Below are 27,260 nucleotides of genomic sequence, written 5' to 3' on the forward strand. Positions count from 1 at the left end.
TATTAAACTTCATCTCGACCCTTTATGGAAGAGGAGACTCAAACTAAATCTAATCTTTTTTCTTCAAAACACCTAATAAACTATCTTACATTCAGTAAAGTAATTCAAAATACAGTAACTCTTCGTTACAGCATGCTTAACTCCTTGTCATTAGTGAGACAAACACATCCTAAACCATCTCTCTATATGAAGTACTTTACCAGTAAATTATCCAGTCTCTGGAATAATTTACCGCAATCTATCCATGAAATAAAGTCACTTCCGTTCTTTGTTCGCTCCATTGATACTTACTTCTCTCGAAATGATTTATATGTTCTTACACCTGTATATCTTATTCCACAAGTGAGATTATAGGAAATTTGAATGTTTGAACATTATTATCACTGAATTTCCTAGGTAAACCACCTTAGTCGCTGTTACTTTACACTAATGCCGTCCCTTGTAACTTTAACCAATTTGAATAATATCTAACATGAACAGTATATCATAAAATAACCTGGTAGACCTGACTGATCTATCATAGTAATTATTGCTTTTGTTCTTCCGTGCTTTCTCCTTTCTTTTTTATTTTCTCTAGTTGTTGGTGTTTATAATCAATTCATTATGGTGCAGAAAATGACCTTAAATGCACTGTTCATACATCAACAGAATGTCTACATTGAAGAAAATTGAACTTTTCCGGTCGATGCATTTCATTGCTACATGTCATAAATGTACTACCTAAATAATTTTTGAACTAGTAAACTTAAAATAATCTTATATCACATGTTTGTTCTCTACATTTAATGTCACTGTTTATATCAAGCTGATCATACCTGTAAACTGGAGTGAATTCTGTAATTATTACTTTCAGAATATATATATTATTTTACATTTCATTCAGTTTTGTGGAAACGAAGGTAATTTAATTGGATTATAGACAAGTATAGTTGATAAAAACAAATTTTCACAACAATCCCAATGATGTTGGTTGGAAAGATAATATATGAAAACTCTGATAAATTTGTTGGACAAAATCTAGAATGAAGGGGATCATAGTATTGAATTTATCTCACTTCTACTCACTGGTCCTATTACTTTAACATTATGGGTAGATAAAAATTTGGAGGCGGGTAGAGATGAATCTGATTGGCTTAATACAACATGACCTTCAAATCTCCTCTCATTCATTGGGATTGACTTCTAAACATAACATGGAAATATTTCTCATTGATGTTGCTGAGTTGTTTTTTGTTCGAAGATTTACTTCGGCTTAGAAACATTGTGAACGAAAATATAAAACTCTTTACTGACCTCGAGATTTAGTGAAGAATAAAGATTAAGTTGTAACGAAATTAAAGATAAAAATCATAATAGCCATTTTATTCTCTCATTTTGTTTATGAAATATTGGAGTTTATTTTATAGTGAATGTGATATGCATAAATTATAGAAGCGCCCATATTGTCAATAATGTTTCCTTTTGTTAAATATATAATTTTTACACTTTTTATCGTTATCAACTACAATTTAACATATGGTCGGAGAGGATATTTTAATCAATTTAAACGATTTGATACTGGTCTTCTATCAGAAGGCTTACCAATGTGGCTAGAAAAACGTGAGGAATTTGAAGCTCCATATAGCTATGATAGTAAGTTAATAAATACTAGTTCTGTATCATTTAAATTACATTGTATTTTTGTATTCGCCTGCTTTTAAGCTTTTTCGTGATGTATAAACTGTTGCTGTACTCTGTGCCTTTCTTAAGTTACTGTTAAATTATGACGAACGTGTTACTCAGTTCACGTACACTTATGGAGTAGTTATGCCGTTATAGTAATTTCTTAATTTTCTTTATGTGTTTATGAGTTTTGAGTCATAGTTGAATTGAGTGTAACAAAGAACTGACCTACTTTCTACCTTCATCTTCTGATTGGCCACTGGGTCAGAAGGGACTCGAGGACCAATAATTGTTGGTGTCTTGGTTGTTCATCTGTCAATGTGTCAACTGGCGAACAGGTCACCAGTCCTACTGGCAATATGGGTGAACTAATAGATAATCGGATTGTAACGAAAAACTAGAGCTACTTAGTAAAGTGTGAAAACCATACAATAAATGCTTCATTTGAAAATCGTCCAGCAATTGTCTCAAATTTCATTGCCTTTATAATTATGCCCGTTTTCTTCAATTCGATCTTCACGACTTTCTGCTGCCAGGTACCTCACTTCTGGTTGGTGTCACATGCTATTTATGTCGACATACATAAGTAGAATTCACCACAAGACTAGAGTTAGAGGTCACACAATTGCTTTTCTGTCATTACGGCCCAATCACAAGAGACCCAAAATAATTCAAACCAAGGAAACATCCTAATGCTGTTTCCTTCCGATTGAATACAGACTGTTCGCTACAGTTTGATAATACTTCAAAATGAATATTCTGATCCCATTTTACCAAAAAAAACATATTCTTTGACTTCATAACTGAGAATATTTTTGAGTGTCCACTCAACTTTGTTTGGTAAAGAGTCACAAGCTGTAGGACTAAGTAGTTAAGATGAGAGTAACAAACGAGGTCAGTGGTAATGAAGAAAGCTTCCAAATTTTCTTAAAACTATAGCTGGGTGACGTATCAGTGAAGATCATAAGTTTTATTCCCACGAAAGTCTATAGTTCATAACACAGAAGACTCCTAAGGTGAAGGGAAACAATTATAAGTAAAATTCTTTGACTTTAGATAACTCGTCATCTGTAATCAGTTCATAGAAAATAAACTCATGCATTATGGTATTGTATACATGTTAAAGTATTTGTATTTTTCAGTTCCATGTTATTCTTTTTTAAGGTTACAGTTTACTTTATAATTAGATGTAATAACAAGCTAAAATAATTTATCAAAATTTAATATAAAATGCTTTATAGCTTGTGAAAATAATTTTTATGTGTGAATCAGTTATGTCATTTGGATTAATTGATTAATTCAGTGACATCTGGTCTTTTTTCGGTTGTCTTGTTTTAAAACACGTCGAATTAAGTTTCAAATAGTAATAGAAAGTGACTGAAATAGTGATTTACATACTTAGACCTGCTACCCCTCGTGAAGGAGCATAAGCCAACCACCAGCATTCTCCATCCAACTCTGTCCTGAGCAATCCTCTCCAGTTGCTATTGATCCTTTCCATACTTATTTTCAATTTCCAACGTAGTGTGTTCTTCGGTCTTCCCGTTTTCTGTTTCTCTTCGGGATTCCAGGTAAGCGCTTGCCTCATGATGAGGATGAAATAGTAATGCATAGGTAAAATTACAAGTCAGTTAAATACACAGTCAACTTTCACTTCCTTTTTATAAAGTACAAATATATAAAAGAATAGAGTCAATTAATTAAATATTGACTTTCTGACAACTTACAACTGTAAAGTGTAAAACTGAAGGATAAATATTACGGATTAACATTTTGTTTTCGGTTAGCTTAATCAAGATAACATAACCACTGGGCAGATATTCATATAATTAAACAAACTTCAAATTTGCAATAATGAAATAATACTCATCGAGTGGATACGTTACGTAATAATTACATAGTGAAATTAACATTGAGTTATTGGAAGAAAGAGGATTAATAATATTCAAAGTAATTATTCGAAAATCAAGAAGTTGCTACGTTGCATAATATATGAAAAAGAGAAGGAACAAAATATTTTAATGGATGGTCAATAGAATAGTAGTTATGTAAGAATCAAGAGATGCAAACATAAAATTCAAAAATACCAAGTTAAAAAAAATGGAAGGAGTATGAAAATAGTTCTGCCGCAAGCACCCTTATACCGATAGCCAAGGCAGCGAAAGTGGTTGTACAATTTTTTTTTTTGGATGCAAAGGTTAGGTTTGTGAACATGGATTGCGATGGCTTCCGCATCAAAATTTGTTAACCGATTTAAGTATTTATTTTGAAAATCAATAAACTGTTCAAACTAACTATTTACAACAAATTTTTTAACCTTTCCAGGTATTTCAAGGGCACTGAAAGATCGCAGTAATTTGGAACTCGATGAACTAAATCGAATTATCAGTTACAGCAACATTAACCATCCTTTCTTAGAATATTTTGATAGTGAATTAAATCGTAAGTTATCTGGTCTATTTTCTTTTAAATAGTACCTAAGAGTAGAATTTAGAATAAACTATGTGGCATTTATGCACATTTATGTGATATAATGAGTAATTTAAAATATCTTCACTTAACACAATATGATTTTGTTATATGATAATGCGATCCGTGCCCGAATTTATACCACCACTAGACTGAATACTTAATCGATGCTCTATACTCAGACTGGGATCACATTATTTCAGGTACACGATTCATGATCAAACAAATCATTCTGTATGTCAAGCTGATCATGCATGTAAACCACCATGATTTCTGTAATTTTCAGAATGCATTATTATTATTATTATCATTATTATTATTATTGTTATTATTATTATTATTATGAATATAGGGAGAGCCAGAACATAGATCAGACAGTAGATTTATTTAACAAAACACGAGTAGTCCATGCACGTAATAAGCACGTGGTAGGAATAAATTATAGGATAACTGTACTTACTGAAGCCTGATGGGAAGGAGTCATATATGCGCGTATTCAACACTCTAAATACTCAGGAACAAACAGATTCATGTCGTATTAATTTAATTTAATAACTATCATATTCAATCGTGATTCATTTTCTTAATTAAAGTTTCGTATAGAAGTAGTGTAATAAAACCATGAGTAAGTATCCACCAATGGTGGTTAATACATGGTTAAAAACTTTATTTCAAATATAACAAGTTTACAGAAAACGAAATCGTAACTAGACAGTTATCTAGTAATAGTATAAACTTTTTTACTTAACATTCCAAATGTTTATGAAAACAAAAAGTTTAACTTACATAACTTCGATGTTAGGGAACATTTCCCATTTCGTAAGCTGCATTTACGTTATTTTCAATTAGGTCATAAAAACATAATGCAACTAAGAACTATAGTCAATCAGTTTAGTTTGTAATGTGTATATGAGTACCAAGGTGAGAAATTGTGAAATTGTTTGAATATTTATTATCTCAAAGTTCGTTCAATACATAAATAACAACAAAACTCTCTCGCCAACTATCGATACATAAAAGAAACGATTTCATGTATAATGCGTGAATGAATAAACAATTTAATAACCAAAGTTATGTGAATAAAGAACTCTCATAACTGTCTGGATAGATTTCTGAAGAGAACGTGGAACTTCTCTGCACTTAGATATAAATCTGACTCCAGCGCTTTAGCTGGTATACTATCTGATCATTCTGCTTTCTTACTCGCGATCTGTCTGATAACTTTACCGACATCTATTGTTGGTCCAGAATTATATATAGGATGTGTACTGCTTTGATGTTCGGTGGGTTCAGTGGTCCTGGTCTACTCAAGAGTTCGTCAAAGTACTCTACCCAACCGTTCCACTACCCTTAATCCTCACTGCTTGGTTTGCACTCTCTGTTCTTGATTGGTTACTCTGATCTACCAAATTTCTCTTCTACCTTATTCGTCCTGTCATATCGTTGCCTGATATTTCCTTCTGTTGTGGCTTTTTTCGCTTTCGTTGCTAGATCTTCCACGTGTTTCTGCTTGTCAGCTCTAATGCTCTTCTTCACTTGCTTGTATGCCTCGTGTTCGGCTGTTGTTAATGCCTATCTTCTTATCCCTCGTTTCTTGAATCTTGTCTAGGGTTTCTACAGAGGTCAATTCCTTATAATGATGCTTCTTGAGGCCCAGAACCTCCTGGTATGTTGAGGTTAATGCTTCTTTGATCCATTTCCAAGTGTCCTCTAAAGTAGATTTCTCTTCCCTGAGTAGATCTTGTAAGTTATGGAACCTTTTGTTGAGTTGTACATTGAATTCGTTGAGTCTGTCAGTATCTGTAAGAAAGTCTGTATTGAAACTTTGTAATGCTGTTTCTCTAGTTGTCGAGTGCTTCTATTGCTTCAAGTTCATTTTGGCCACAACCAGGTGATGATCTAAAACTACTTCAACTCCTCTCTTTGTTCTCACGCTTTTCATTGACAGTCTTTATTTCTTTTTATTGATCCAAATATGACCATTTTGATTCGCTGTAGTGTGACCCTGTGAGCCCGATGTAACCTCACATGTGCATTGATGAGTGGAAATGCTGCTATGTATAACTGTGTTATTGAAAGCACATAGATTTTTCATTCTCTCAATATTCTCGTTCTTTTCCCCACATTCATATCACTCCATGATGCCTTTATACTGGGCGTTAACCATCTCAGATTTGGTGTTCCGATTTCTTATCAGGATGTTCAGTTGCCTTCCTCGAAAGTTCTCTGAGATCGACTTCAGCCTCATAAAGCCGGTCTCCATCATATTCGCTGCTACGATTAGCGGGTGCATAACATTGGATCCCACTCATTGTGATTCCCTACTTGTTTGAAGAGCAGCAATGCAACTGGTTGTGTGTGTGTGTATATGTGTGCAAAGCATTTTCTAGTTCATGATCAGAACACAACAGTACCTGCTCCGAATTTGATCCTTCTGTCCAACTTGCGTTTAATGTGTTCCACTTTTCCGAGCAGCACTAGGTTGTAGTTTCTAATTTACCCATCCATTTGACTGGTCCTTCCTGTCTCCTAAACTGTGCGAACATTTCATGTACCTATGTTAGTTATTGCTCTGGTTGCTAGAAGGGACATCAGCTCCATGATTTTCGAAGAATCTCGGATTCCACAATGGGGCCTCATAATTCTTCTATATGAAGACCCAGGAGAGATTGTAAATGGCCTAAGTGCTTTTTTATGATTGGCATTGTTTTTAGAATTTTTCCTTTTTACATTGCAGAATATGTTTCTCATGCCCAACCCTCCACTTTTACCCGGGCTTAAGACCAGCAGTAATCCTAGAAAGTTTGCAGAACCAGTTTTACTGAGTTGCTGAACTACGAAATATTTTTTATACTAAAGTAATATGTCAACTTTGAAAATATAGTCCGAATTCCTTTACTTAATATTTCTTTCTGAGCATGTTATTTAATTTAACAGTATGCCAACTCTAGAAATTATTTACGATATTTTATGTTAAGTTCGAGATCAGATATACATTTTCCTTCTGTTTTGCTGCCGTTTTAATTATGCTTAAATTATTATCCACTTAATAATACTTTCTTGAATCAACTTTTTTTAATTACAGCAAGTGTTTATTCTGATGATATAATAAATCGTGATATGAGAGCTAAACCTGCTTTTGAAGCGATAAGTGGTCTACAAAATAATGGATTACGATCTTATATGAATTGGCAACCTGCAAGTGAGTACAACGGGACATTTATTTCCCTTACTCATAATAATTACTACCAACCCAGTAATTTGTGGGGCCTATGCTTAAATCCCACAAATTTTTTTCTCTTCCAGCTCCGACTACACAAAAGAACATTTATTGTGATAGAAATCAACAAAGATTAGTTTAAACAAGCAAGGTACATTTCTAAATACATACGCAATGATTTAAGAAACAGTGAAAAAAACTTAACAAATTAAAACGAAAAAAGGGTATTTAAAACCTGTAAAACTTAATGAGGACAGTAATTATATGGAGATTATAATACTTAGTATTAAGCTCAGTGATGAAATAAAAATTAGCTATCAAACGATTTCTCATCTAATTTAGAGAACATTAAGTCAGATTCATTGTGGTTAACGTATTATGAAAATAGAGGCTTTACTAAAATTGATGGTATTTTGTCGTTAGCGAATGACATTATAGGTGTTCATTACTGTGGAGATCCAAGCAACAACATAATTGTCACCCAGTTCTCGCTTGTTTTCAATGATTCTATTACTTTTATCAGTCTGTGATATGTAAATTGTCTCGAAATTGTAAATAACTCTTCTCTAAATCAATTAATTATGTGATGAAAGTTGGTTGTGTCCAGTATGAAGGAAGGGTGCATTCAGGGCCTCATCAATTATTGTAAGCAAGGCTAACATCCGCCCGGCACCTTGGACGTTCAACACCCGCGCTCCACCGGCCTGCTGAGCTATCTACACCCGATGTCCACCCAGCAGCCGCACGTCCCACTGCTCCTCTCCACCGACAACACCTGCCACATCCAACGCCACCTGGCAGAACACTCCACTCGACGCCACCCCTCCGCACCGGAATGCCCCAACGGCGTCGGCAGAACAGCATCCTTCCCCTCTACTGATTGGCAGCGACACCAAATGTAGTGAACAGAACACGGTTAAGGACAATCGAATGTGCTTGGTACAGAATCACAGGACTTGTTAATAAAATCTAACAATCATATAGTAAATGCTTAATTTGCAAAATGTCCATCAGTTGTCTCAAAACGACTCAGACTTTATTATCCTTGCATTTGCATACAGATTGCATTCTGTTTCCATTCTTTGCTGTTCGGTCCTCTTGTCTCTCTGCTGCCAGACATTTTGGTTTCTGGCTAACTTCATATACTACTTATGTCGATATAAGTAGCACACACCACATTACTACAACAATTAACGAAAAAGGTTGAGAATAAACAAATGTTTGACTAATAAGGGTTTATTAATCCAGATTAGGTGTTCGCGTGAGAGACCGAGGGCCTTAGTTTCGAGTTCCGCATGCAAGATCATGGATGCGCACTGCTGAGGGGCCCCATATAGGGACGAAACGGCTTTCCAGTGCTTCCTGGTTCTCAATGGTGGTCTAGCTTAGATTGACTCGTGAATTCAACTGTTAATATTAAATTAATAACTAGAAATTATCAAGAATTACAGTTTGTAATTATGTCGTTGTTATTTTTTTTTAAAAAAACATTCACTTTCTAGTCATTGGTTCAGTTTGTGCAGCATTGGGTGTATTGGTGATAGCAGCAATAGGTACAGCTTATCAGAAGTAAGATTTGTAACATTTAAAAATATCTGTTTTGATTTATTACGATTGTTCATTAAACATTCTTTGTGTTTACTAGGTTGATTGTAGGTTTTATAGGTTTGAAACTTAGACAACATTATCATAAGTTCAATGATGTTGTACATCAATATTGATGATAATAATAAGATCAATATAATGAGATGGTGACTAGTTCGTTACATATTGTTAAAATGAACTTATGTTAGAAATAAAACTTCTCAAATAATTAACTAAGCAGTGATTTCCCACCAATATCTTGATATTTAAAGATAAAATCATATTTATTTGTAATAAAATGTTTACTCTTTTAGCTAATAAAATCATGTATGAATAAACGAAAGACTATTAATTGATATTTGATTGAAACTGTAGTGATCTGCACTATATGAAACTAAGATAGATGGCATTCTATTGACTATATCCAAATGATAAACACAAAATACATTGTTGCATAAAGTTTCATTCGACTTACTAGTAACATTGAGATTCTGGACATATGTAGAATTCGACGATCATTGACGCCATGTATATTATTTTATTATTTTGTTCAATTGGTAACTAATTCTTGCAGAAATATGTTTTCATGAAAAATTATTTCATGTGCACATTTCGTTGAAGCAAAATCATATCAAATAAATTAATACAAAATCTACTACATTAATTACGACTCACGACTTTATCAACACTAAGTCAACTTGTTTATACTTTTATTAATATTTACATATAAATTCCGTAAATATGTTATCAGTGAAATGAAAATATACTTCATCCGTCAATTACAAGACCTAAACTATCAAGAAATTAACTTCTTTTAATAAAATATTAATTGAAATTGTATTTTACACTTGTTCGCCTAACCATTATTCGTAACTATTGTCATCTATCTTATTCTTTTCCAATCTAGACGTAAACTATGGAAGCAAACCCGCTTGAGTCAAGATGAAGAATTTACATTAGAGAATTCAAATTTACCAGACAAAATGCTGTCACTTAATTCGGAGGATGATCGTAAACTTGCACAATCAGCACAAATGTATCACTATCAACATCAAAAGCAACAAATGTTAGCGTTAGAAAAGTTAGTCAAAAATGTTAATATTTTAATCAAAATCTATCTAGTTAAATTAATCTATGTGGATCTCTTACCAGTAGCATCTTGTCTACGAGATTAGGTTTGTGACAAATAGCAGTCTTATGATTACTTTATTCTTTATGATCACAAATGGTTTAAGTTTAGTTACAAATTAACTATATACCTCACATACATTTGATATGTGATAAGAAAATATATCTGAAAGCTATTGTGAAAAAAGACAATAATGATAACACGTTTCATAATCGATCCGAACGTAATATTTTATGAATGAATACATTTGATCATGTTTTTCACCAACTAGCTGAATAATTTACATAATAGTGCATAATTTTAATTCAGAATATGAATAAATTTAAGGTACTATTCTGTCTTGATGAAAAAGTCGCTTAAAATCATCTTTCATTATTTCAAGTCCTTATTTCAAAAGAATTGAAAACCCATAATTTCTAGATTTTGCTTAAATTAAGAACTCTAGACACCTGAACAGAGATCGAGTAATAAGAACACTGAAACGGAACGCGGAACTTTGGAATATAATCACAAATTTACAAGTCATCATCGATTGCTAGTTTAAGAGCTCTATATGTTAAATTTCCAATAGAAATGTATCACTTTTAAGAGTAAGTTCACTAGAATATAAACAAAAGTACTAAGTTAGGATCCAAAAATTTTTTCAGGGATTAATAAAATTTCAAATAAGTCTACCAGAAAACTTTCAGTAATTGACTTACAATTTGTTCATTATAACACCTATTCCTCCATTTGATCTGGCTTGGAGATTTCCTCTTTTAAAGAAGTTCCAAACTAAAGTTATTTTACTCTTCCTCGTTCTATAAGGATTTTCCAGTTGATATAAAATTAGGATTCCGTGTCGGATCAATAAGTAAAATTTTCTATCTATACTTTTCTTTGCACATGTTTACCACAATTAGTCACAAAAAAGTATCACCTAACATAGATTTGCTTAGTTAAATGTAAAACCAATATTGAATTCATTCAATCAGTTTTTACACATCACTCACGATAGCTTAATCGCTTTATACAAACAATCAATATAATATTCAAACTATGTACAGCATGTAATTAAACAATATATTGGTTATGTGTAATTTGTAATCCATTCCATATGGATGGTTAAATAATTATTGTGTGTGCTGAATACCTAATTGTTAAGGTTCAGACTACTAGAAATCGTGAATCGAATTACGTAAAAAATCACACAAAGACTATAGGTGAGGATTTATTTGATACCTAAAAGAAACTAATATATATAAATGGAAATTGACTAAGTCATATAATTACCCCTTTGAAGATGTGATTAACTGTCACAGACGACTGGAAAAAGATCAGTTTCATATGTCACTCGCACTCTAATCAATTCAACATAAACTGACCATATCACAAATCTACCTAGTCGATTAGCTGCTACATAATTTGAATGATTGAGATAAAAAGTAAACTAAGTATACAGTGTTTAAAAATACTCGTTTTTACCTGACTCTCACAAAGAACATGAGAGATAAACAATATCCTGAAAACCTATGTCCACTCTTATACTTGTGTTTATATCTATGAGAATTGATTTATAGTTAATTTAAGTGAACTTCTATCACATAAATCATGCTAACTATATTTTTATGTATCAAAAAACCATCTACATTGTAGTTTTCCAAACAATATATATACAATTTATGGTTTATATGTCTTAGTTTAAAATGTGCTGATCCTAACTAAGATGAAAAACTTATTTATTTTTATTTATTTGAACACATAAACATTGTTACAAGGGGGAACCCAAATACATATACGCCACACAATAACAACGAGGCCAGTAGCAGCTATCATTGATTTGAGTGAGAGCTGTGATACAGCCCGGGTGCCCAAACCGAAAGCAGATGATTTTCTTAGGAAGCCGAACCCAGAGCCTTTGATTTGAAGGCCTAATCCACAAGACAGTAGGGCAACGTCAGGAGATTCAGTCACATGGTAGCCGGTGATCAACAATAGGTTCATGTACCTTTTTTTCCTTCATGATCCTGGAGCCCATGAGCAAAAATAGTTTGGAATCAGGGTTCTCCAAATCCCCTAGCTAGATACTCCATATACACCAACCCGGTTAAAGTGCCGGACATTAACTTTCTTCCTCTCAGTTGAGTAAACAACACCCTCACCGCGTTAAGGCAGTGAGTAGGACTTCGCTGCCAGTGAATGTATACGCGTGGCCATGTGAGAGCCTTTCGAGTAGGCCCTTGGCCGCACTAGCGCGTTTGGGGGGATTTTTATTTCATGATTTATATTATAAAAATGATTACACCGTTTCATTGTTAATATTCTGTCTTCACACGGAATTACTCATAAAAGTATTTGTGAACGATGTATTGATAGAATTCATATTTTAAAAACTGATTTCCTACTTCAGAATTTAATAATAATTTCTATCAACATGAAATGAAGTGACTTTATGAAACTTAATCATGATACTTTTAAAAACCATTCAACCAGGGTACAATCATAATAAATCGATCTACATTTGATTTTTCCGCAAAAAACATACAAGCAAAGAACATCAAATAAACTTATACTTCACCCCATTGCACAAGCAGGTGGCTATCAGGACTCAGTAGCCAAGTAGATAACGCGATCTCGTTGAAACGAACAGTACTGGGTCCGTGTCCCGCATTGAACATCATATCTGGGATGCAGGTACATCGAAATGCCGAGTCCCAAATAGGACGAAACGCACATTCTGGATTCCACTGTCAGCCACCATCCATCTTCGCTTCTAAACAAATCTCAGTTAATAAATGCTTTAGAAAATATTCGACTAAAATAAAACTATCATTCGGACAGTTGATTTTAATGCTAATACCAAACAGTATAGCTATTTCACTTCGAGACTGAAGTTTAACGAATATTTGGTCAGACTTTTCAAACAGAATATTCGTTTAAACAAAAAAATTATAAAACACTGGATAATTGAGACGATAGATTTCGAATACAAACATACTGATGACTCAAATGTAACATGGAAATAATCACCTCTCAATATTGATAAACAGAATTTTAAAGTTATCTTACAGTATGTTATCAAGAATTATTATTCAAATTCAATAGAATCAAGTATCCATTCAATGTTTTCATTGGGAAGGAATGAACAATAATAATCTAATAATCTAGACTAACAATAATTAAGAATAGTGTTTTATTTCATAACCCTTAAACTATAAATATCATTGATGCAGTCGAACACTAAATAGACAAATTTCACATTTTAAAGTGAGAAATTTGTTATTCAGCAACCATATCACATCATATTCAATTGAGACATGAATTTTTAAAAGTCAATTCATTCAAGGAGTTACTATAGAGGAGTTACTATTAAATAAGAACTTTCGTCTAAATTTGAACGAATGGTTTCACATTATTTGGGCGTCGAGTTGACGTGAGACATTAAAGAGGAAGAATGTACTTGTTAAATATCAGCGAAACAATTCGAAGTAAATCCAACGTTTTGCCTGGCAATCTGGTCCAAGCTTTTTCAACGAAAATATAATCAAACAACAAAATTATTAATAGGAGTTACTATTATGTATTAATAATTATTATCAATGATAATCTGTATTTACTTCATGTTTATCTGATTCCCACCTCTTTGATTTTCACTAGTATTCAAGATAATGATAATCTATGAAAAGAATTATTATTTTTTAAATGGAAAAGAAATCGCCATAAATTTACTCATTAAAAGATTCCACAAACTTTCAATCGATCAAAAATGTTTGATCGTTAACTGTGTTTAAAAATGTGTCGATACAAATTGACATTTTTTGCTAAAGACAAATTTCCACAATATACCATTTGTCTCCAACTGAAAATAGCTATCACCTAACTCTCGTGTACTAGTTTGACTGTGAATTGACAAAAAGAATATCAGAAGTTTTCAAAACTGAGATTTTTCACGGTAAAAGTGAAATACTACTGATACCTCTTAGTTTACAACACGTTAGTCAAAAGTATAAGCTTGTTGTGAAAATATGTTTTCAATTGATGACATTTGTTTTATCATTGCAGTTGTTGTGATTAATCACTTAAATCACAAAATAAACCACTCTGATAGCTAGGTACTAACTGTAGGAAATAATTTACTACATACAAAATTCTAAACTGTTCCTTAGACTGTCGAGCACAGAGTTTTAGCTTAGCCGAAGTCAGAACAATAAGCTATTTGGCTTGATATATTCCATCGGTTTTAAAACATAAATTAACATTGTTAGTATACAGATAACAGATAATTTAGTACATTAAACAAGAAAAAGGACACTAATTGTCATTAATTGGTTTTGAAGCCATCTAGGCACATGTTCAATGACCCTTGATTGCATTGTTCGATTACTCCTCCCCATATACATGTTCCACACATACATGTAAATTGGTAAATACAATTTACTAAGTGATCCGATCAACGTGGGAGGTAGAAAACCAAGTTCATCGATAGCGCAACATATAATTGAAACGGGGCACAAAATTGACATTAATACAGCTTTAAAAAGTTGTTTAGAAACTGTCAAGGACTAAATCTCAGATTTATTAAAGCCTTGGCTATTCATAAATTTAAACCCCCCTTATGTGTACAAAAACAATTTGTCGTAACTTTGAATTTACCCTGGTAATCCTTAAGTCATTCGGTAGCTTAGGATACTGCGACAATTTCTTATTCTTTCTATACGATGTAAAATTGTTTCACTCCCGTTTGTTACCTTTTTTACGAGAACTTTCATTTAATTGATGTTTATTAATTTCCATATAAAATGCCCTGACAGGTATATGTGTGACCAGATTGTTCGAAATGTATAGCGCAAATACATCACATTTTTCGGATGAACTCCGTATTCTCATTGTTTTAATAAATATGTCATCCACATTGTTAATATCACGTAATTGCTTATCTAAGTTTATGATTATCGTAAAATGCTTACTATTAAAGATTATATAACCTTACATTAGGCTTTCATCACATATTTTATATACAATCATTGATGAACCATAAAATACACATTCTGAACTAGAACACTAAGTCTTATCAACTACTGTACTGTTAGGACAGACAAAAGTATGTATGAATTCCAAGATATGTGCAAGCGACTACTTCTCTTGATATGATTAATATGACCTAGCAATAATTACTTATAAATGCAAACAGCTAACTCAACTCTACTATGAACGATATCAGAAAACAGAATAACTGATCAATAAAACAGAAGTCATTTTATATTAAAAAATTGCACATTTCTATATAAAGTATTTAACAAAAAATAAACATGAATAAAAGTTATCATAAAAACTAATAAAAATCAGATTCGGATACCTCAAATCGTTTACTCATTTATGAATCAATTCATTTGAGAGTTTACAATTTAGATCATTTCTTTGTTCATTATATCACTGAGCCATTATGTTCATAAACGAATCTAATTTAAAAATGCCTAAAATTCCTTCAGTAAGTATTTTGATAAACTCTTTGTACTTTAAATCATTCGGAATGAAACTTTTACTCAGCTGAATCTAGACTGTCTCTCAATAACACATTTAACTATATGACAATAAAATTGTTTGGTAAACAATGTAGCTTAAACTGTTGAGTAATAGAAGAGGAGTTTTTAACCGTTTTTAAAAGCTCAAACTAAATTCTCGTATCATTGAACTTCAAGCAGAAGTTGTGGCGACTTTATAAGCATAAATAATTATCACTTAAACATTAGTATATCAATCACTTAATCTCTGCCATAGGAAATTAGCTGAATTTACAGTGGATCAGAGATTTATGCACTTAATCTTCATGATAACACTGCTTTGAAAAAATCTGTTGTGATGCAAAGGAAATTTTGCCTTGTCTGAATTCGTCAGCTTTCGTATCCGTGAATTATGTTCATAAGATAGAGAATTACACTCATGCTTATGACGTAGCTTCCTTTGAAGAACTGTCCAGTAGCCGACCACCACCTTTGGGTAAGTAAAATCTGAACTTTCACATTTTTGTGCCCTAAAGGAAACAGACTCGAAATTATTCAACTTACCTTCTTCTTTGACCACCGACTGTGGATACTGAAACAGTATTTCTGAGACCACGTTTGACATTCAAACTGGCCACCTTCAACGTTCTCGCATTAATGCTGATCGGAAAACAGATAGGGTTGGTTATGTCTTTAGAAAGTCTCAACATTTATGTCTGTTGTCTATGCGAAACCTAGTGAAGTGCTACAAATTCTCTCTCTATCTGTCGCTTCGGAAAGCTTGTTTCACATGCGCTTATCCAGTGACCCTGTGGTATCTACGTCTAGTTTTGCTGGCGTTAGTTTCGCACTAAACTCCTGGGCTGAGGCAGCACTGGTCGATTGAATCCCCATTATCAATCCATTATAGTGCCCCTTTGTACCAATGTTTATGTGTTCAAATAAATAAATAAAAACTATCAAAAAGAGGTTTTGTGGATATTATAGTGATTTAATAGTTGAGTTCATGAGTCGTTCGTGCACGAGACTGATAGGTCCTAGGTTCTTAGCCCGCTGGCAGGATCGCGGGTGCGCGCCGCTGAAGAGTCCCACAATAGGACGAAACGGCCGTTCAGTGCTTCCAGATTTTCTATGGTGGTCTAGCTTCAATTAACTCATGAACTCAAATAGAAACTACTTTAACGATGACTTCGACCATATAACGAACTTCGGCGGTCGCCTTACCGGCATGAAAACCTAATATAAGACTTTTAATTCTGATGAAATCATGAATCATGAAGTGACTTGATATCACTCCTCCATATTCCCAGCGTTTGCTTTTCACTAATGAAAAGTTACTATAAACAGCGTAGATAAAAGGATTGTTGAGAAATACATTTGTCCTTAACTCTTCTTCAGTAACATAACGGATTCCCTTTCATACGTACATTTTCAATTAATAATACTATGTTTTCTATTGACTGTAATCTAATACACCTTACATTATTAGAGCTCATTATTAGAGAAATGGTGGCTAATACCGTTTTTTATTAACCTTTTACGTATTAATAACCAGTGATATTAATTTCACCTCATTCTTTCACATAGAACAACATATTTCACAGTTAGGAAGATGGATTGAGAAAAGAAATTTTTTTACCGTCTTAAAAACTAACCACAGCATAATTAATTATAATCATCTATCATAGTATCAGATAATGTAGTTTGCGAATATATATCTAGCCAAAATGAAATAAAGTATTTTTGTTTATGAAATTATTCAATAACTCATTATTTCTGTACTGCTGTTTTTTTCAGAGTTAATGATCATACTAGAATAAGTGATGAGGATGACAGTGAAGATGATGTGGATGAGGGAGATTTCACAGTTTATGAATGTCCAGGGCTCGCTAATGTAAGTTAGTCACATCTCTACCATTTTGTTGATATATCACTTGAGGATTTAAGTAATCCATTGTTCACCATATTTAAGGTGTTTCTTAAAATATTGAAATAATTACTTAAAAATTCTAGAAACATCATAAAGTTAAGTGAAGGCAAATAATGTGTTTCATGTTATTAGAAAAAAAAACCGCCAGTAGATCATCATCAAGGAAGTATAAATACTCTAGAATACGGTGTACCTCCCCTTAGCATTATCCATAATTACCAAACCTTTCAAAGACAATGAATGAAGTTATTATATCGTTTACTAAATAAAAACAGACGTTTTATACCTCAAAACGGAATACAATGTTTAATATACACCTAATGAAATGTGTTTGAATTTGAAAAAACACACATTGATTCTATCGCTAATTTACATTGATAACAAGGTATATTAAGTCATTTACAAATAGCACTAAGGTTTATTAGAAGCTTTAATCATCAAATGGATAGATTCGTAAATACTATTCGCTTACATCTAGTTTGAGCAAAAAAGGTTTAACCGATTATCACTATAAAAAAGTTTTACATGTTGCGCTTCTACAGTGAACTGAAAGTATGGTTAATCATCTGTATCGAATGATAATTCTCGCTTTCCATCACAGAATTTCTAGTCAAACTTCCAAGACTGATTTATAGAAAAAGTTTCATTATCATCATCATCATCATCAGAAATAATGATAATTTGCTACTCATACGTTTATATAAAAATAAACTAGGTAAATAATATTACTTTTTACTTACTTACACCTGTTACTCCTCGTGAAGGAGCATAGGTCGCTCACCAGCATTCTCCATCCAACCCTGTCCTGGGCAATCCTTTCCAGCTCCTTCCAGTTGTAATTCATCCTTTTCATATCTGCTTCTATTATCCGACGTAATGTGTTCTTTGGCCTTCCTCTTTTCCGCTTCCCTTCAGGATTCCAAGTTAGAGCTTGCCTCGTGATGCAGTTTGACGATTTGCGTAATGTATGTCCTATCCATTTCCATCGTCTTTTCCTAATTTCTTCTTCAGCTGGAAGTTGGTTTGTTCTCTCCCACACAAGGCTATTGCTGATGGTATCCGGCCAATGGATGTTGAGTATCTTGCGTAGACAGCTATTTATAAATACTTGTACTTTCTTGATTGTGGTTGTTGTAGTTCTCCAAGTTTCAGCTCCATACAGTAGAATTGCCTTGACGTTCGTATTGAAGATTCTCACTTTGATATTGGTTGAAAGTTGTTTTGAGTTCCATATGTTCTTCAATTGTAGGAATGCGGCCCTCGCTTTGCCAATCCTCGCCTTTACGTCTGCATCTGAACCTCCATATCTATCGACGATGCTTCCCAGATATGTGAAGGATTCTACATCTTCCAGAGTTTCGCCATCAAGGGTGATTGGATTGCTGTTCTCCGCTTTGAATTTGAGGACCTTGGTTTTCCCTTTGTGTATGCTGAGGCCTACTGATGCAGAGACTGCTGCTACATTGGCTGTCTTTATCTGAATCTGTTCACGTGTACGTGATAGGAAGGCTAGGTCATCTGCGAAGTCCAGATCGTCTAATTGGTTCTGAGCTGTCCATTGTATTCCGTGTTTTCCTTCAGATGTCGAGGTCTTCATAATCCAGTCGACCACCAGAAGAAAGAGGAAGGGAGAGAGTAAACAGCCTTGTCTGACTCCGGTCCTTACTTGGAATGCATCTGTCAGCTGTCCTCCATGCACTACTTTGCACTGTAGTCCGTCGTATGAGTTCCGGATAATATTGACAATCTTCTCAGGAACTCCGTAGTGTCGAAGAAGTTTCCATAATGTCCTCCTATCTACACTGTCGAATGCCTTTTCATAATCAATGAAGTTGATGTATAGTGACGAGTTCCACTCAACTGATTGTTCGACGATGATCCGTAGTGTTGCAATTTGGTCTGTGCACGACCGATCCTTTCGGAATCCAGCTTGTTGATCTCGAAGTTGGGCATCTACTGCATCCTTCATCCGGTTCAGCAACACCCTGTTGAAGACTTTCCCTGGTATTGACAGTAGTGTAATGCCTCTGTAGTTTTCACATTTGCTCAGATCTCCTTTCTTTGGAATCTTGATGAGGTGTCCTTCTTTCCAGTCCATTGGCACTTGTTCCTCCTCCCAAATCTTTTTGAATAGAGGGTAAAGCATGCTTGTGGTTACTTCGACGTCTGATTTCAGTGCTTCAGCTGGTATGTTGTCGGGTCCTGCTGCTTTCCCGTTCTTGATTTGTCTGACGGCCATTCTAATTTCTTCCGTCGTTGGTGGGTTGACATCTATAGGAAGATCTGTGTGTGCTGCTTCGATGTTCGGTGGATTCATTGGAGCCGGCCTATTCAGGAGTTCCTCGAAGTATTCTACCCATCTGTTTCGCTGTTGTTGAATTTCAGTGATTGGCTTGCCTTCTTTGTCTTTGACCGGCCTCTCTGGTTTACTGTATTTCCCTGATAGTTTCTTCGTTGTATCGTAGAGCTGTTTCATATTTCCTTCTCTAGCAGCTTTTCCTGTCGTCGTTGCTAATTCTTCCACGTATTTCTTCCTGTCGGCTCTAATGCTCCTCTTCACTTGTTTGTTTGCTTCTATGTATTCAGCTTGTGCTTGGACTTTCTCTGCTCGTGTTCGGCTGTTGTTAATTGCTGTCTTCTTGTTCTTCCTTTCTTTGATCTTGTCCAGTGTTTCTATAGAGATCCATTCCTTATGATGGTGTTTCTTTAGGCCCAGAACCTCTTGACACGTTGAAGTCAATGTTTCTTTGATGCCTTTCCAGTTGTCCTCCATGGTGGTTTCTTCTTCCTTCAGTAGATCTTGAAAGGCTTGGAATCTGTTGTTGAGAGCTATCTTGAATTCATTGAGTTTGTCAGTATCTCGAAGGAAGGCTGTATTGAACCTTTGTATTGCTGTTTGTCCACTTGTCCAGTTCTTTTTTAGCTTCAGTTTTAAATTGGCTACAACTAGGTGGTGATCTGAAGCTACGTCAGCTCCTCTCCTGGTTCTCACATCTTCCATTGTCCTTCGGAATTTTTTTGATGCAAATATGGTCTATTTGGTTCTCTGTAGTGTGGTCCGGTGAGATCCATGTAGCCTTGTGTATACGTTTGTGTGGAAATATTGTGCCTCCTATGACTAATTTGTTGAATGCACACAAATTTGCAAATCTTTCTCCATTTTCGTTCCTCTCTCCCAGTCCATGTCGTCCCATAATATCTTCATATCCAGTGTTGTCTATTCCGACCTTGGCATTTAGATCTCCCATCAGAATGGTGAGGTCCTTTCTTGAGCATTTCTCTATGATTGACTGCAGCCGCTCGTAGAATTGATCTTTAATGTCGTCGTTGCTATCATTGGTGGGTGCATAACATTGGATAATATTCATTAAGATCCCCTCCTTCTTTGTTTTGAATGATGCTTTGATGATTCTGGATCCGTGGGATTCCCATCCTACAAGTGCATTTCGTGCTATTTTGGACAGCATTAGAGCAACTCCCTGTGTGTGTGTGGAGCATTTTCCTCTTCGTGACCGGAGTATAGCAGCATCTCTCTCGTAGCTAGCCTTTTCTGTCCAGCTTGAGTCCAGTGGGTTTCGCTGATTCCCAGTACTGCCAAGTTGTATCTCCTCATTTCCGTTGCTATTTGGCTGGTCTTCCCGGTTTCCCACATTGTTCTAACGTTCCATGTACCTATAAAAATTTTTGCTCTGGTTGTTAGAAGGGGCATCGGCCTCGTGGCTTCCGAAGGAATTCGGCTTTCACCATGAAGCGTCATAATTCTTCTAAATGAAGACCTTCTAACTCTCAGGGCAGAGTTAAAATGGTTTGAATTATTTTTTCTGGTAAGCGTTTTTTTAGCGAGTTAGTTTTCTACGGGATGGGGACGCTAACCCCATGCCCAACCCTCCTCCTTTACCCGGGCTTGGGACCGGCAGTAACTCTAGAAGAGCTACAGGCGGAGGTAAATAATATTAGAACAGTGAAAATCTTTTTCTTTGTTTCTATCCGGAGTTATTTATTTATTGATAAAAGTTTCAGTTTGGTTTTGTACTCTCGTTCTTTATATTAGTTGAATTCTAAAATTCAACGGTTGATAAATTTACATCAGAAACCAGTAAGTGAATTGTTATTATGACCTGTTAGAACAAGAACAATGAGTCAATAAAAAAACTACGATAATTTTAGTAATTTATAACCGGTAACAGAATAATATGAGTGTAGTTTCAAATATGTTATACAAAAAGTCACACGGTGTTTATTTAAAAGAAAATTATGTTATACCATAGTAAGTTAGAAACATTGCGTATGACCTTGAGGCTTTTACTCTGTTTATTTACCGGTGAATACACAAACTGCAAAGAAAGATTTCGGTAAATTAACCAAACTAAGACGTATACAATGTTTGTACATGGTTTACTGACTGACCTAAATTCATAATTCGCTTAAAAATATCTAAAAATAAAAGTATTATCAGAGAAAATAATGCCTAAATTACACTTGATCGGCTCTCACTCGATCCGAAAGATTCAATTTGGCTTACCCGTTCGAAATATGGACATTCATTTCATTCATTTTCATAGACTTTATCACGGACTGATCTCAGTTAGACAGCCATTGCAAACAAGAAAGTACATAAAAGCTGTTTCGTCATAGTATGAGGATCCTCAACGGTGCGCCTACGCGAACCTACAAAAATACCCGAGTTTGGCGACAAGTACTTCACGACTAGACCAAAAAAACTGGCATGAAAATTTAACATTTGCAGCAAACTATCATCACTTACATACTTACCTACACCTGTAACACCTATTCGTAAAGCATCGAACTCCCACCAGCATTCTCTATCCAATTCTGTCCTCGGTAAATATATCCAGTTGTTTCCAGTTTCTATTCATGCTTTTGATGTCTACTTCCAATTATCAATGCACTGCGTTCTTTGGTCTTCTTCTTTTCCGTATCCATGCAGGATTCCAAGTTAGCGCTTACTTCGTGATGCATAAACTCACACCAATATTTCACACATATTGAAAAGATAGATCATAATCAACTAGTCAAATGAGTGTTCAGTGGATAAACAACAGTCACTAATCTATTTCCATTTTATGTGACCATTATTGATCGCGTTGTGTCACCAAAATAACAGTTGATTGATAGTAATTTGATATGTCCATCACGAAATTATCACTAATGAGAACAGACAAAATCAAGAAGTCAGTGTCTTTTAACTTCAATCAATTACATCTCATCAGTTTCTCATTTGTGAACAAAGTCACGTTCGACACCTCCATTATTCAGAAGGGTTTAATTGTTCTTTTATGAATTATGATGGTCAGCAATATTTAGTTTTTCTAACGTTTATTACTATTTTGGTGTCAGTTGCTTCAAATGTACATACGCACGTATAATAGTTTCCAATATATTATACGGCTAACAAATTAGCTCTTCTGCTTGTGTCTGTTATCCTATTTAATTGTGCTTCTCATACTAGATAGTTAAGACAATGTGAAAAGCTGTTGACATGACTGATATGAAGAACAAAGTGGATTCTAATTCCATCAAGTCATCGACATTAATCCAAACCGCATTTGTTACATAGCTCCATGCTATACTTCTTTGATGTTTTCCGAAAGAAGTGAAAGTAGTCATTTTCACTGAATTGATTCTTCCTTATCAGAACTGTTCATCTCCTCAACTTCGAGTCATAACTTTTAACGAGTGATTCCATGTTTTCCCATTAACTTTCGAGTCACTCAAACACCTATCATTTAGTATCATTCGAGTAAGCACGTTTTGATTACACATACTAGATGAGACGAAATATATACATTAACCAAAATTTAGTGTATTGAGAAGCAATATTCGAGTAAATAGTAGCAGATCGTTGCAGAGTGATCAGTTTAGGCTGAAAAATAATATGGATCTTGGTGGAACTCAGACGACATTTCTTTCAACTATCAATTAGGTTTCAATTTCGTTGACACGTATCCTGTCACGAGCAACGATTGTTCGCCCCGATTGGCATATTCACATCAGACTATCAAGTTGTACTTCTGACCTTGACATCACATTGTATTGATTATTCGGTATGAAGACACCTTGTTTAATCATAAGACACTAATTAGTAGGACTAACACGAAAATACACATATATTCGAGTGATTTTCATTTTGTTTTTTTCTCATGAAACAATACTCAAACCTTTAAAAGTCAGATAATTCATTCAATGTACCAACAAAAATGAATGATTATACGCAACGCTCAGATGTGAATTTACTTAACATTAGGTTACTTGTTGATGGCTAATCAAACATAGATTATTGATTTTCGAGTTGAAATTAATCCGATCAATAATATGTGGACATGTTTTATTGGAGAGTTATGTGACATGAACTGTTGTATATTCATTTTATGAAACCACTGAAGAGGTTCCGGACACGTGGGAATTCACAAATTCCTGTATCCCTGTCTCGTTTATTGGAATTACATGTCATTGTTTGTGAATTGTGATTTAGATCATTTTTCTTGAATGATTCCGATTTTCATTCTTCAACACAATCTGAACGATAATTTTCAGCAATAAATACAGATTTAGATGATACGTGGTCTATGTGCATACACATTTATTGTTTACAATGATTGGGTAAACACTATTTATCATGATCCAACTTACTGATTCTGACTTCGGTGGTAGATCTTGTAGTCTTTTGCTGTACAAAAGTAACTTGTTTCCCTGTTTAATACCAATGTTCCTTGAATGAGTCAAGTATGTTATTGGTTGAGAAAGTGTTTTCAAAATGATATTTTACATCATTTTTTAAAAGGCTAATTATCTTAGACTTATGTACGGGAGTTGTGAAGATGGATGTAAGATGTAACGAAACCATGTGTCTGGTTCGTGTTTATATCATGATCATCACCAAATCACAGAACAGTTGAAGAGGAAGTTCTCAAAGTTCATTACAATGAGATGTTTGATTGTAGGCTTTTCATTATGAATTTCATAAACAGTGAAACGCGTACATATTCCACACGTCGATAGTACAGCATTTGATACAGTGCAAATTTGACTGATTACTTGAGTGAACTACTAACTGGTTGAATAACGTTTTTGTTACTTTATTGCAGTCCATCTAAAATAAACAACTGTTCTTTCTTGTTCACATTATACATCTTACGGGCACTAAACGCTATTTGTTACTGAATAATTGAAATCAGTATTTCGTTGGCTGATTATCAATCAAATACATTGTGAAAATTCAAGGTGCGTCTTCATCTCCGCTCTCATACTCTGAAATATTCACAGATTCCAGATTGTATAGACTCGATTAGAATTCACAACAGACGTATTTTTTCAAATAATTTTCGTTATTATTCACACGTTTCATAATTCCGTTTGATTTAAACAATCATAGTTACTGACTATAAAAAAGGTTGTTTACATATGACCCTGAACGTTTTGGGTACTTACACTCCGTTTTTTGGTATACTGATCGTTGTTCTCAATATCATACCATATTATACCACTATTTTTTTCTTTTTTGCTCTGTTGCCATATTGACAGATCATTAATGTAACTGTTATATGCGCTCACAGATCATATTTTTCTCATTACTGAATTATATATAGTATGTTTGGATTATACGCTATACTTAAGAATTATTGATTATACGTTATAATTGTAGACTTAATGACCCATCCAACACTCCATACCCAGCAATTAACAAGGAACATAAAAGTTTTTTTTGTGTAGTTCTAGATTGTGTATCATTATCTAATTTTATACAATATTATTTAATATGTTTGTTACTATATATATGATAATTGTATTTTTAGTCTGCCACAGCTTTAAGGCAAGAGCGATATTTCTTTACTTCATAGTATTATCGAGTCTGTCCTAGTTGTAACTGATCAACTGTTAAAAATAGTATTTGACAATAACAAACGCCATGCCACTCGTTTACCGCATTAAGAAGTCAGCTGAACTAGACAACTTGGTGTCCTACAACAGGACATAGTAACGACACTAATCCAATAAGTGTTACACCGATAAGAAATAAATCAAATAGTTTCATTTACTACATATTGTAAAACATTTGAAGACACCTGGCTTGGTTGAGACATTACTGTATCTATCTAATCAAAACTTCCAACTCCATTGAATACTCATAACAGTTGATTTCAAAATTCTATCACACTCTGTCAAATTATCATTGAGATAATTTAATTAAACTAAATTGCTCCTTCTTAATACTTACTTATTTTAATAGACTGGTGAAATCGAAGTCGAAAATCCTTTCTTTGATAATAATAATAACGATAATAATGAAAAGAATAATAACGATATTGATAATGATAATGGTGGAGAGAAAGCGTTGAATACAAGTGGTAGCTCAGGTGAATTGATTGGTTGCAGTGATTTAGATGAGCACATTAGTGACTGTGTCAATAATGGATTTGCCGACGAGTTTAGTAATCTAACAACAAATACCACCACCAACGGAGAAGTAACATTGATCACTACAACTACAACCACTGTACCAACACTGATACAATCAGAGAAATCACATGCAGCTAGTAAATAAGTTGTTGTGGAACGAGAATTAAATCAACTCCAATATTTAATGCTAATTATTATTTTCATTGTGTTTTTGCATGTCGTCTGTTAATGTGATTTGTGTAACAGATTAGATAATCTTTTGAAATTCTACAATCATTCATATCATTTTCTAACATAACAAATAGTATCATTGGTCACTTGTAACGTCATCCAGTATACACTGAAGTCTTCGAAGCACATTTGAAGTATGGTAAAGTACATAATTTCTTTGTAATAGATTTATCCGGAGACGTTATTTTTCCCTTCAGGATACAAACTTTTCCCATATTTATACATCATGATTAGAGGTTTTTATCATTTCGTTTGCTGTCACAGATAACAACGTGCTAAACATGTCAATACATTTTCGTTTTTATCAAAATTCATACATTTTCAGACACTACATATTCAAAGTTTACTGAAAATTTATTCATTCTAAAGTACTTGTCGAAAAGCCAGTTATTTTTCTAAATTTTGAATACTGTACCAAGTATATCATCCTCGCATTGTGCTGTTTGTTTGTTTGTTTGGTTTATCTTTGCTTACATCACTTTTCATCAATGTTCTTGTGTGTATATGCGTGCATCTCCGTGTAGATTCTTGTTTGTAATAGGTAGTAATCTGTTGTTCGGTTTAATTCGTCTTGTTACTTCAAACCACTTTTTGCTACCATGAAATTGTGTGTCTCCTGTAATCATTAGTTGAATGTTATTTCTCAAATAGAATAAATGATTCCACAGGATTTGTCTTCATTTTCATAATTCAATTGATACTAGTTAGTAGTTGATAACAGTGAATTCTATAAGGAGAATATGGCATAGGTCTATGAAGTCATTAAATATTGGACTGAGTTGTGATAGGAGATCCAGAGTTCTGGTTGACATCTGCACGATAATCATAATCAATGGTTAGAGAACTTAGGTGGTAAAAAATCGGTTAGAGTAGGATATTCATATTCGTTTCGTAATTCTTTTAGATTTTACATCTTACCATCATTACGTAATTTTATTTCATATTCTTACCATGAATCAAACCTAGTTTAAATGACTAGCTGATGTGAGTATACAACTCCGTTTTCAGTCTATGCTTAATTGGATTATAACATCCATGAGTTAGTTTTTGGCGGTCTCACAACGAACCAATTGGAACAAAGTATGCGCAACACGACTTGACACTGTTTTAAAAATCTGACCTTACATTTTTTAAATA

The 27,260-nt window shown here is 34.0% G+C and overlaps 1 protein-coding gene across 1 annotated transcript; it reads left to right on the forward strand.

Moving 5' to 3' along the window:
- Positions 1 to 1,169: 1,169 nt before the first annotated feature.
- Positions 1,170 to 26,793, forward strand: NPDC1 (neural proliferation, differentiation and control, 1). Its single transcript, XM_051212304.1, has 7 exons — positions 1,170 to 1,632; positions 3,988 to 4,104; positions 7,217 to 7,333; positions 8,854 to 8,920; positions 9,843 to 10,016; positions 17,342 to 17,438; positions 25,723 to 26,793. The coding sequence occupies exons 1-7, from the start codon at positions 1,452 to 1,454 to the stop codon at positions 26,035 to 26,037; spliced, it is 1,068 nt and encodes a 355-aa protein (XP_051072476.1). The 5' UTR covers positions 1,170 to 1,451; the 3' UTR covers positions 26,038 to 26,793.
- The last annotated feature ends 467 nt before the right edge of the window (positions 26,794 to 27,260 follow it).

Source organism: Schistosoma haematobium, chromosome ZW (genome assembly GCF_000699445.3).
Source record: "Schistosoma haematobium chromosome ZW, whole genome shotgun sequence".
NCBI lineage: Eukaryota > Metazoa > Platyhelminthes > Trematoda > Strigeidida > Schistosomatidae > Schistosoma > Schistosoma haematobium.

What these genes read in the sequence shown, in the direction of transcription:
- NPDC1 (XM_051212304.1), top strand. Translation starts at nt 1,452, where the DNA reads ATGTTTCCTTTTGTTAAATATATAATTTTTACACTTTTTATCGTTATC. An exon ending in AGCTCCATATAGCTATGATA is followed by an intron (nt 1,633 to 3,987) that starts GTAAGTTAATAA and finishes TAACCTTTCCAG; the next exon opens with GTATTTCAAGGGCACTGAAA. An exon ending in CAAATGTTAGCGTTAGAAAA is followed by an intron (nt 10,017 to 17,341) that starts GTTAGTCAAAAA and finishes TGTTTTTTTCAG; the next exon opens with AGTTAATGATCATACTAGAA.